Source organism: Rhinopithecus roxellana, chromosome 11, assembly GCF_007565055.1.
Source record: "Rhinopithecus roxellana isolate Shanxi Qingling chromosome 11, ASM756505v1, whole genome shotgun sequence".
NCBI lineage: Eukaryota > Metazoa > Chordata > Mammalia > Primates > Cercopithecidae > Rhinopithecus > Rhinopithecus roxellana.
Genome location: NC_044559.1, coordinates 73,089,814 through 73,099,878, shown reverse-complemented (window position 1 = coordinate 73,099,878; position 10,065 = coordinate 73,089,814). Strand labels below are relative to the sequence as shown.

The 10,065-nt window shown below is 43.1% G+C and overlaps 1 protein-coding gene across 3 annotated transcripts; it reads right to left on the bottom strand.

Moving 5' to 3' along the window:
* On the bottom strand, positions 1 to 9,784 carry BLOC1S2 (biogenesis of lysosomal organelles complex 1 subunit 2). Of its 3 annotated transcripts, none has more exons than XM_010356091.2 (5): positions 9,683 to 9,784; positions 9,181 to 9,297; positions 4,019 to 4,138; positions 3,210 to 3,314; positions 1 to 791 (listed from the first exon to the last, which is right to left on the bottom strand). In XM_010356091.2, exons 1-5 carry the CDS (start codon positions 9,735 to 9,737, stop codon positions 760 to 762), a joined length of 429 nt encoding a protein of 142 aa, XP_010354393.1. In that variant the 5' UTR covers positions 9,738 to 9,784; the 3' UTR covers positions 1 to 759. The 3 variants fall into 3 exon arrangements, with proteins under 3 accessions (XP_010354393.1, XP_030796932.1, XP_030796933.1); XM_030941072.1 differs by lacking the exon at positions 9,683 to 9,784 and adding an exon at positions 9,385 to 9,622; XM_030941073.1 differs by lacking the exons at positions 9,181 to 9,297; positions 9,683 to 9,784 and adding an exon at positions 5,994 to 6,786.
* Between the last annotated feature and the right edge of the window lie 281 nt (positions 9,785 to 10,065).

Genomic DNA, 10,065 nt, shown 5'->3' with positions numbered 1-10,065 from the left:
GGCATTTTATAAAATCCTTTATTTTATGAGTGGCAATCCTCAACTCCCCACCCAACACATAAACACACATACCCATCTAGTCTTTGTTTTCATCACATTTCCAAAACTGGCCACATGTCAATCTGACTCACACAGAAAATAAACAAGAGGGGCCCATCACATATGCCAAGTTATCAATACTCCTTTCACCATTTCTGCTCAATCTAGAAGATTCAGCTTGGAATTATTTTAAGATTTTATGTTATTTGCAACACTATGGAAAAGTAAGTTACCAACATTCACAAGGTGATAAGCTGCAAAGAACAAGTTGGTTTTCCTTTTTAAATTTAGAATCTTGTTTACAACACATTAGCATCATTAACAGAAAAAACAACCATTTACCTAGTAGCTCAAAAACCAGCCACTTAAGAAAATAATGTAGTAATCAACCACTACCAGAGAAAATAGGTCCTCTCATTTGATTTCACTGGTAAGCCCAGCTGTTTTCTGAACTTTGTGAGAGTCTCTGTCCTGAATATGGTAAAGCATTCAAGTAAAAGGTAGGGAGTTATAAGTGTGAGATTCTGAGGGATTCTGCCTCAAAGAAGGTTCAGGAATAGCCACAGTCCTCCAGTTTACTCTAACATTGAGATGTTTCTGGGATGACCAGCATAGTTTCCTTTTGAGGAGTTTTCACAATTCATCAGCCTCAGGATTCAGGTTTTATAAGACATTCTTCCACATTAAAAAGAAAGACTCTGTCCCATAGAAATAAGTTTCTCATCGCTTCTCCAGCTTCTTGTACTTGGCTTCTGTGAGGGATGAGGGAGAGTTACATCTTTTAAAACTGGCTCTTACAAAGAGTTTTTAGTTAGCATTTCCAGTCAAGTTAAAAAAATACGTATTATATTGCTAAAAATCTATTAGCTTCTATCTCATCATCTGTCCAAATATACAGATCATTGATCTGTAGAACTTGGAATAAGAATTCAAGCACAGACACTCAGAATCGAGAGCCTAACACAGGTTCACGAAGTCCTAACCCTGTCAACAGCATCTGCTTAGACAGCTCCACCAGGATGGGGCAGATCTGTCACTTGACCTATCGGGAGCCTTACTGAAAAACTGCCTCTCTCAGCACTGTCCCAGTTGCCCTCTGGAACCAGACTGGAACCCTCAGGAAGTATAAATGTATGTTTCCTCTTTTATGTTCTTATCCTTACACCTTACTCCAGGAAAGCAATTTTGAAAGATACAGAGATTTAAAAGGCCATCAAATAAGCCTCTTACTGTGACATCTCATTTTTCTATTAAAATCATGAAAGCACCTGGTTTCACAATTTTAACAGAAAAAGGGACTCTGTCACAAATGGTTACTGTGAACCAAGATACCTTCTACATGGTAAGGTTACCCCTGCCTTCTACACAGTAAGGTTCACAGTAATCATTGGCTAAATGTAACTGTAGAAAATAAAACTGATTGTTAATCACCACCCATATCAAACCCTAGCCTACTACAAACTACTCTCTTGAAGTAATCAGCCCTTGTTAAATGATGAAAATAAAATAATCTATAAATGTTATCTAGGACAAAAACAAACTCAGGCCAGATGTGATGGCTCAGGCCTGTGATTCCAGCTACTTGAGAGGCTGAGGTGCTCCTGCTTGAGGCCATGAGTTTGAGACCAGCCTGGGCAACACAGCAAGGCCTTATTTCAAAAACAAATTTTTTAAAGTAGCTGGATGCGATGGTGCACACCTGTAGTCCCAGCTACTCAGGAGGCTGAGGCAGGAGGATCACTAGAGCCCAGGAGTTCAAGGCTACAGTGAGCTATGATCACGCCACTGCACCCTAGCCTGGGTGACACAGCAAGGCCTCATCTCTTATGAAAACAAAACAAAACAAGACAACAACAAAAAAACAAAAAAACACTAAATTCTTTACTTTTAACCATGTATGTAAGAGCCAGAGCCAGTTAGTAAGCCACAAGCACTAAAAGTACCAGTTTCTTCCTCAAAGGAAAAGTGATCTTTCAAGAAAATCCTCAACTGACTATTTGTTTAAGACATATTTATCGGCCGGGCGCGGTGGCTCAAGCCTGTAATCCCAGCACTTTGGGAGGCCGAGACGGGCGGATCACGAGGTCAGGAGATCGAGACCATCCTGGCTAAGATGGTGAAACCCCGTCTCTACTAAAAATACAAAAAACTAGCCGGGCGACCTGGCGGGCGCCTGTAGTCCCAGCTACTCGGGAGGCTGAGGCAGGAGAATGGCGTGAACCCGGGAGGCGGAGCTTGCAGTGAGCTGAGATCCGGCCACTGCACTCCAGCCTGGGCGACAGAGCGAGACTCCGTCTCAAAAAAAAAAAAAAAAAAAAAAAAAAAAAAAAAAAGACATATTTATCTACATTATTAAAGGTGCTTTTGCCTTCTCAACTATAAATAAGACCTTGAGCTTTGTAAGCAAACAGACCTGCTTAGAATATGGCTCTTACATGTACTGGCTTTGTGTCCTTAAGCCAGTTTCCTTGCCTACAAAATAGGGATAAAAATCATGTACTTAAGCCAGACGTGGTGGCTCATGCCTGTAATCCCAGCACTTTGGGAGGCTGAGGTAGGCATATCATGAGGTCAGGAGTTCAAGACCAGCCTGGCCAACATGGTGAAACCCCGTCTCTACTAAAAGTACAAAAAACAAAACAAAAATCATGTACTCACCTCAGATTATTGGGAAGATAAAACACACAATACAGGCCAGGTCGAGGTAGGCAGATCACCTGAGCTTGGGAGATCGAGACCAGCCTGACAACATGGAGAAACCCTGTCTCTACTAAAAATACAAAATTAGCCGGGCATGGTGGCACGCCTGTAATCCCAGCTACTTGGCGGGGCTGAGGCAGGAGAATCGCTTGAACCCAGGAGGTGGAGGTTGCGGTGAGCTGAGATCACACCATTGCACTCCAGCTTCGGTAACAAGAATGAAACCCGTCTCAAAAAAAACAAAACAAAAAATAAACATAATACATGTAAAGCACTAAGAATAGTGCCTGATATATCATTAAGTAATCGGGAAATGTTGTTTTTATTAATATAATAATAAATTACTAAGGTTTTGTGAAGATTAATAGATCACTGTAGGCACACCATAAATGTTAACTATTACGTTTACTAAGGACATGCTGGCCAAGAGGCACTCTTTATTATATCAAAACAAAAATAAAAACGGTTACCCAGTTTTTTTGAATATGCATCCAACTTGTAAGCTGCCTGCTCAAGAGCTGCTACCTGCTCTTCAATGACATTGATCTGATCCAGATAAGGCTGTAGTCCAGCATCTTTAAAAACAAAGAAAAAACTCATGTTTATATGGTTTTATCAACAAGGAATATAGGAAAAGAGTGGAAAAGTAATAATGCTAGTGTCTCTCCAGCTATGCTAAGACAGATTAGGTGGAGTGACATGATTCTGACCACTAGCAGGGCAGGTGCTTTAGAAGACAGTAGCTAGTTGATCAGCCTCAACTGTGGCCCAGACTTAGTGTCTCTCATCTACTAATTTTCCATTCTTTTTAATTTCTTGCTCCTCGAGCAATCTTTCCATTACTGATTCTGTTTCTTGGGTACTCCCATACCAAGAAAGAGCACCCAAGAGACAAGGAACACAAAAATAATAAGTCAATGGAAAAAATATATTCAATTACTCTAAATTAGTGTTTTCCATTATAGAGTTTTTGGTTTTCTGCTTACAGAGTAATCCTTTATGGATTTGTAAATCAGTTCATTAGAATCTGGCCACGCCTCCTTCGCCCCCTCCCTTCCAGGAATAAACTGATAAAATCAAGATTTAGAAGCAAAAATAACCATACCAACAAAACATGCTCATCCTCAGAATGGAAGAGATTCATCTTAAATTTGCAATTCATTTTTAGAAAACAAGCTCCCACGAGACAAGGATGTCATGTTCCCTCCTCTTCTCCATGGCCCCAAGCACAAAAGAACATTAAATACAAACATGTTTAATTAAAAATATTATTACTTACATTTCTGGTTTAAGTCCTTTAAATTCCTACTAATGTTTATAGCAATATCTTTCATTTCAAGATACTTCAAACTGGTGAGTTTATTCATATTTTCCAGGAGCTTATAGTCTTCACTGGTGGCTTGAAAATTAAACAGAAGACGTAATGCCTGTAAGATTTGTCTTAGATCATTAGAATATGGGAGTATAGGCTAAGTGGTAGTTCAAGGCAGGACCAAGGAAGTGTCAATGGAGTGGGCCACTTTTGATCTATGACATTTATAACTCTGCCTATGTACTCTGAAAGTCTCAGTAGAAATTCAGGCAACAATCAGAAAATTATTTAAACCAAACAAGATCCAGAAGGTTCAGGATCGTGGTTACAAAGGGAAATAATAAACTCATGTCCTAAGAAAAGGGAGGTAAAATAGTCTTGGTACTTCTACAGCATGAAAACATTTAACATACAGACATATAATATACATACTATCAGGCCGGGCGCAGTGGCTCATGCCTGTAATCCCAGCACTTTGGGAGGCCAAGGTGGGTGATCACAAGGTCAGGAGTTCAAGGCCAACCTGGCCAAGATAGTGAAACCCCATCTCTACTAAAAATACAAAAAAATTAGCCAGGCGTGGTGGCAGGCACCTGTAATCTCAGCTACTCAGGAGGCTGAGGCAGAGAACTGCTTGAATTCGGGAGGCGAAGGTTGCAGTGAGCCGAGATCGCACCACTGCACTCCAGCCTGGGCGAGAGAGTGAGACTCCATCTCAAAAAAAAAAAAAAAAAAAATTTTATATATATATATACACACACACACACACACACACACACACACACACAATCAGCTAGGACCTCACTACTTCTTAGTTAACTCATTTATTACCATGTATAATTCTATATTGCATTTTATGCAGTGACAGTTCCAAACCATCTGTCTGCTTCTCATATCCTCAGTTCTTTCCCTATCCCCATTCAAAGCAAATGGCCTCTACTCCAACTTTCCCAAGGCCAAGTCTATAAACATAAGCTGCTTCAACCTCTCTGCCTTACTTCTTTTGTTTTTTGTTTTTCTCTCTGCCTTACTTCTAAACTTCTCTGGATCTTAATATCTTCCCAAGAGGCAGAAGTGTTTCTATTCTTGCCAAGACAGCCCCCTCCTCTTGTGGCCTTGATCCCAAACACTTCTACTTCTTCAGGGCCTCTCTTCAATCATCTCCTTTCACTTGCACTTCCAAATTCTCCCTCTCTCCTGGCACCTTCCTCTCTATATAGCAATATATTCAGATTTCCTCCAGCTCAAAAGCACTCTCTCTATTCTGCTACACCTATATCATTTGCTCAGTAAAGCAAAGGAGCTTCGCTGCTAAACAATTTGAAAAAGTAGCTGACACTCACTACATCCTCTTCCTTAACATTTACTTGCATATACCCTTGCAGTCTGGTCTTTAGCCCTACCATCCAGAGATTACATGCTCCAAGGTCATCAGTGCCCTGCTAACCACCAAATCCATGGCATTTGCTCAGTTCTTATCCTCTTAAACCTCTCATTGTCTCGGACATTACTGATCTTTCTCTTTGAGAAATGCTCATTTCTTTTGGCTGCTATAGCATTGTACTATACCGATTTTCTAATCTCTAACTGCTCTTCTTAGATTTCTATGCCAGATCCTTTCTTATCAGACCCCCTTAACTATCAGCGCTCAGCTTTTTCTCAGCTGTAACACGTAACTGATGTTTATGTGGGTAGCACATACCTATGGGTATTCCCAGGATTATGCTAGAAACTAGCCTAGTTTAAGAGGAAATATCAATTTACTCTTAAATTCAATAAAGCATTTGTGCAAGTAAGAATAACAATCATAGGAAAAGAACCATTTGCTTAAAATTAATTATATAATAAATCATTTGGAAACCTAGGTATGTTAAGTGTTATTAAAAACAAATTAAGTGCACCATATACACATTCCCTGACATTTTAGCCTAGGCTCTCTTACCTACTTCTAAGCTCTTCCTTGGCAATCTCATCCTGCACAGCCTCCAATCGCACCACTATGAAAGTGACTCTGAAATCTGTTTCTTGTTTTCTGATCAGTCTCTGAGCTCTGGAATCCAATGTATAAGTCACCTGAGTTCCCTAGTTGCATCAACAAGCAGTCAAACCAAAACTGAAAATATTTTCACACTAAACATGGTTCCTCTTTCCAGCTATTTTGGCTGATGGCACCACCCAGGCTTAAAACCTCAGATACATCTTGGTCTGCTTCCATCCCTCAATATCTACTTAATCAAGTCCTATACAGTCCATTTCTGTAATGTTCTTGTACCCATGCTCTCCTTTCCATTCCTTTTACCACCACTCTGCCTCAGATCATCATTACTTTTCTTTTATTATTATTAGATTACTTGGAGCATGTAACCTCTGCATGGCAGGGGAAAAGACAAGACTACAAGGATGGAGTCGTGCTATGTTGCCCAGGGTGGTCTTGAACTACTGGCCTCAAGCAATCCTCCTGCCTCCCAAAGTGCTAGGATTACAGGCATGAGCCACAGTGCCTGGTCCTCTATTACTTTTCATCTGAATTATTGCTCATCTCTTTCTGTTCTCTCTCCCCCATATCTATACTCTCATATTGATACTGCTATCAAATTAGTCTCTCTAAAACAAAGGTCACGGCTAGGCATTGCACCTCACACCTATAATCCCAGCACTTTGGGAGGCCAAGGTGGTGGATCACTTGAGGTCAGGAGTTCGAGTCCAGCCTGGCCAACATGGAGAAACCCCATCTCTAGTAAAAATACAAAAAAATTAGCCAGGCGTGGTGGCATGTACCTATAAACCCAGCTACTCGGGAGGCTGGGACAGGAAAATTGCTTGAACCGGGGAGACAGAGGTTGCAGTGAGCCGGGACTGTGCCACTGCATTCCAGCCTGGGCAACAAGAGTGAAAACTCCATCTAAATAAAATAAAATAAAACAGGGGTGATGTATTCAAACACCTAGAAGCCAGCAAGATAATGTAAATGAGTAAAGTAAGCCAAGTGTTTGCACATTAAATGCATAAGAAAATTATTCACTTCCACGAAGAGATATGCTTCCCCTTACTTCTTGGAATATGTGGTCCTCTTTGCCCATCATTTGCTTTACCAGTTTTGACAGAGGCATTGGTATAGAAAACCATTTCTGTACTGCTACTAATAAAAATAACAGTGATCAATGGCACTTGACACTAGTTCTCAGTGTCTCAGGGGAGAAAACAGGAAGTGGTAAGGACAAATTAGATAGCACTAGTCCTTTTAAAAGAGGCAGCTGCTCAGCTCTAGTCAATTATAGTTGAAAGAATGCTGGGGCTAGTAGCGCCAAATCTTTGGAATTGTTAAAGGGAAGCCAAAGGTCTACATTTTGTTACCTGGTTTCTCTTGCTAAAAATAACAAACAAATAAATAATCAGGCTGATAACTTAGAGAGTCACAGCTGGGCACAGTGGCTCACACCTGTAATCCCAGCATCTTGGGAAGCTGAGGCATTAGGATCACTTGAGGCCATTAGTTCAAAACCAGCTTGGGCAACGGAGCAGACTTCGTCTCTATTATTTATTTATTTAGGACAGAGTCTCCCTCCGTCGCCCAGGCTGGAGTGCAACGGCACGATCACAGCTCACTATAACCTCCACCTCTCCAGTTCAAGTGATTCTCCCGCATCAGCCTCCCGAGTAGCTGGGATTACAGGAGTGCACCACCACACCTGGCTAATTTTTACATTTTTATAGAGGCAGGGTTTCGCCATGTTGACCAGGCTGGTCTGAAACTCCTGACCTCAGGTGATCCACCCACCTCAGCCTCCTGAATTGCTGGGATTACAGGCGTGAGCCACCATGCCTGGTCATATTTAAAAAAAATAACAATAATAATAATAATAATAAAAGAAAAGTAATGAAGATCTCAGGCAGAGTGGTGGTAAAAGGAATGGAAAGGAGAGCATGGGAGCAAGAACATTACAGAAGTGGAATTTATAGGACTTGTACAAGTAGATATTGAGGGATGGAAGCAGACTAAGACTGGATACCAGGCTTAAAACCAAAATAGATGGAAAGAGGATCACTTGAGCTCAGGAGTTCAAGACCAGCCCAGGCAACATAGTGAGACCCTGTCTCTTAAAAACAGAAAAAGAAAAAAAAATTACAGATTCACAACGCTACTATTCTGTATCAAGCCTTTTCTCATAGATTCTCATTCACAAATTTAGCTGACAGTAATTTTCTGGAGAAGTGAAACAATTTAATAAATGTTTTTGAGATGCTGTACTGGCCCAGACTTCACTTTCTTTCTCTTTTTTCTTTTTTTCTTTTTTTTTTTTTTTTTGAGATGGAGTCTCACTCTGTCACACAGGCTGGAGTGCAAGTGGCATGATCTCAGTTCACTGCAACCTGCAACCTCCACCTCCTGGGTTCAAGTGATTCTCCTGCCTCAGCCTCCCCAGTAGCTGGGATTACAGGCACCTGCCAACACGGCCAGCTAACTTTTGTACTTTTAGTGGAGACAGGATTTCGCCATTTTGCCCAGGCTGGTCTCAAACTCCTGACCTCAAGTGATCCACCAGCCTCGGCTTCCCAAATGCTGAGATTAAAGGTGTGAGCCACCGCGCCCGGTCCATACTTCACTTTCTGATCCTCCTCCACACATAGGTCATGTGTCCACTGGGAAACGATCAAACACTAGTCATGTCCCAAAGGGTGGGTTATCAAATCCTCAGACCAACTTAATAGGTCCCTAAATCTGCAGGTCATTCCCCGTTCCTCATTACCCTTTATCCCAGTAAACACATCTGCTTTAGCCAAACACACTGCTTGCACATACCGCGTCATCACTAGTTGTATCATCTCCCCCTTTTCCACCAACAGTTCCCTTCACAACCCTGCTCAAAATACACTTTCCCCAAGGAAGCACTTCTTGATTAATGTTGCTGGATATTAATTCTTTTTTGTCATTGTTTTCTCATTAGTCTATGTTACAGAGGCCTGCAGAGTTGTATTCTCTTTCTCTCCCATTCATGACGTCCCCAAACTTCCAAGAGGCCTGTCTCAGGGCATGCAGGGTAGGAACGGAGCTGCAGACTGATGCTGTTAACCATCTCCCAGGCCTCTCGGGCCAAACCGCACCCCAATCAACCCAGACCCAGCCTTACCCGTCAGTTCCCCAGTCAGGTAAGTGGCCATTTTGGAGAACATGTCCCGGCAGAGCTCAGTGATGTCAGCTTCAGCAGGCTCCTTTGCTTCCTCAGCTGTCTCCACGGCGGCATCGTCTGGGCCAAGGGAGAATGACTAAGTGTCCCGCCTACACCCGGTGCTAATCCAGCCAAAACTGCCTGTTCCGACATCCCTCCACTTGCCTTCATTCCATCAAGTCGGCTCCATTCTCCATCTGCCATAATTTCAAGTCCTTCACGGCGTCCCTGCCCATCTGACACACCAATTCGCCTCCCTCGCACAGCCCCTCGCCGATACCCGGCACCCCTGCTAAACCATCCCAGTCACCCTGACAGGACAAACACTCGCGCGCAGAGACAAGTGCATTCCTGCCACCAGCCCGTTCCTGCCAGGTGAGCCAACCACACACTCAACCTCGCCCTCCCGAGACGGAGCCCCAGGCCCCCCACCGGACGCTTCCTCCTCATCCATTCCGGGTACCTCTGGCGGGCTCATCACGCCGGGTAGCCAGTACGCCCTCTGCTGCAGCCGCCATGGCTGACCCTGCGCTGTTTCCGGGCCGGGGTGCTGCGTATGCGCACTGGGTGTGCCCCGCCCACCCGGCCGGCCCTGCAGTCCTGCGCCTCGCAGTCCAGTCCAGCTTCAGGTCTATGACACAGCAAAGGGTGATTCCGGAGCCGAAACTGAAGCTACGCCAGGCTGTTGTGAATCGATCCACTGCCAACAGTCGCGACGTCTGGGACTGAGGGCTGGCTCATCCCTACAGTCACACCCTGGAGGGATCACTCGTCTTGTACCACTCATGACCCGTCTGGGAATAGTCAACCCTGTTTGTGGCCTGCTGAACAAAACCACTAAAGACA

What these genes read in the sequence shown, in the direction of transcription:
- BLOC1S2 (XM_010356091.2), bottom strand. Translation starts at nt 9,737, where the DNA reads ATGGCGGCTGCAGCAGAGGGCGTACTGGCTACCCGGCGTGATGAGCCC. An exon ending in GCGTGATGAGCCCGCCAGAG is followed by an intron (nt 9,298 to 9,682) that starts GTACCCGGAATG and finishes CCCTTGGCCCAG; the next exon opens with ACGATGCCGCCGTGGAGACA. An exon ending in TGCATATTCAAAAAAACTGG is followed by an intron (nt 792 to 3,209) that starts GTAACCGTTTTT and finishes CATCCCTCACAG; the next exon opens with AAGCCAAGTACAAGAAGCTG.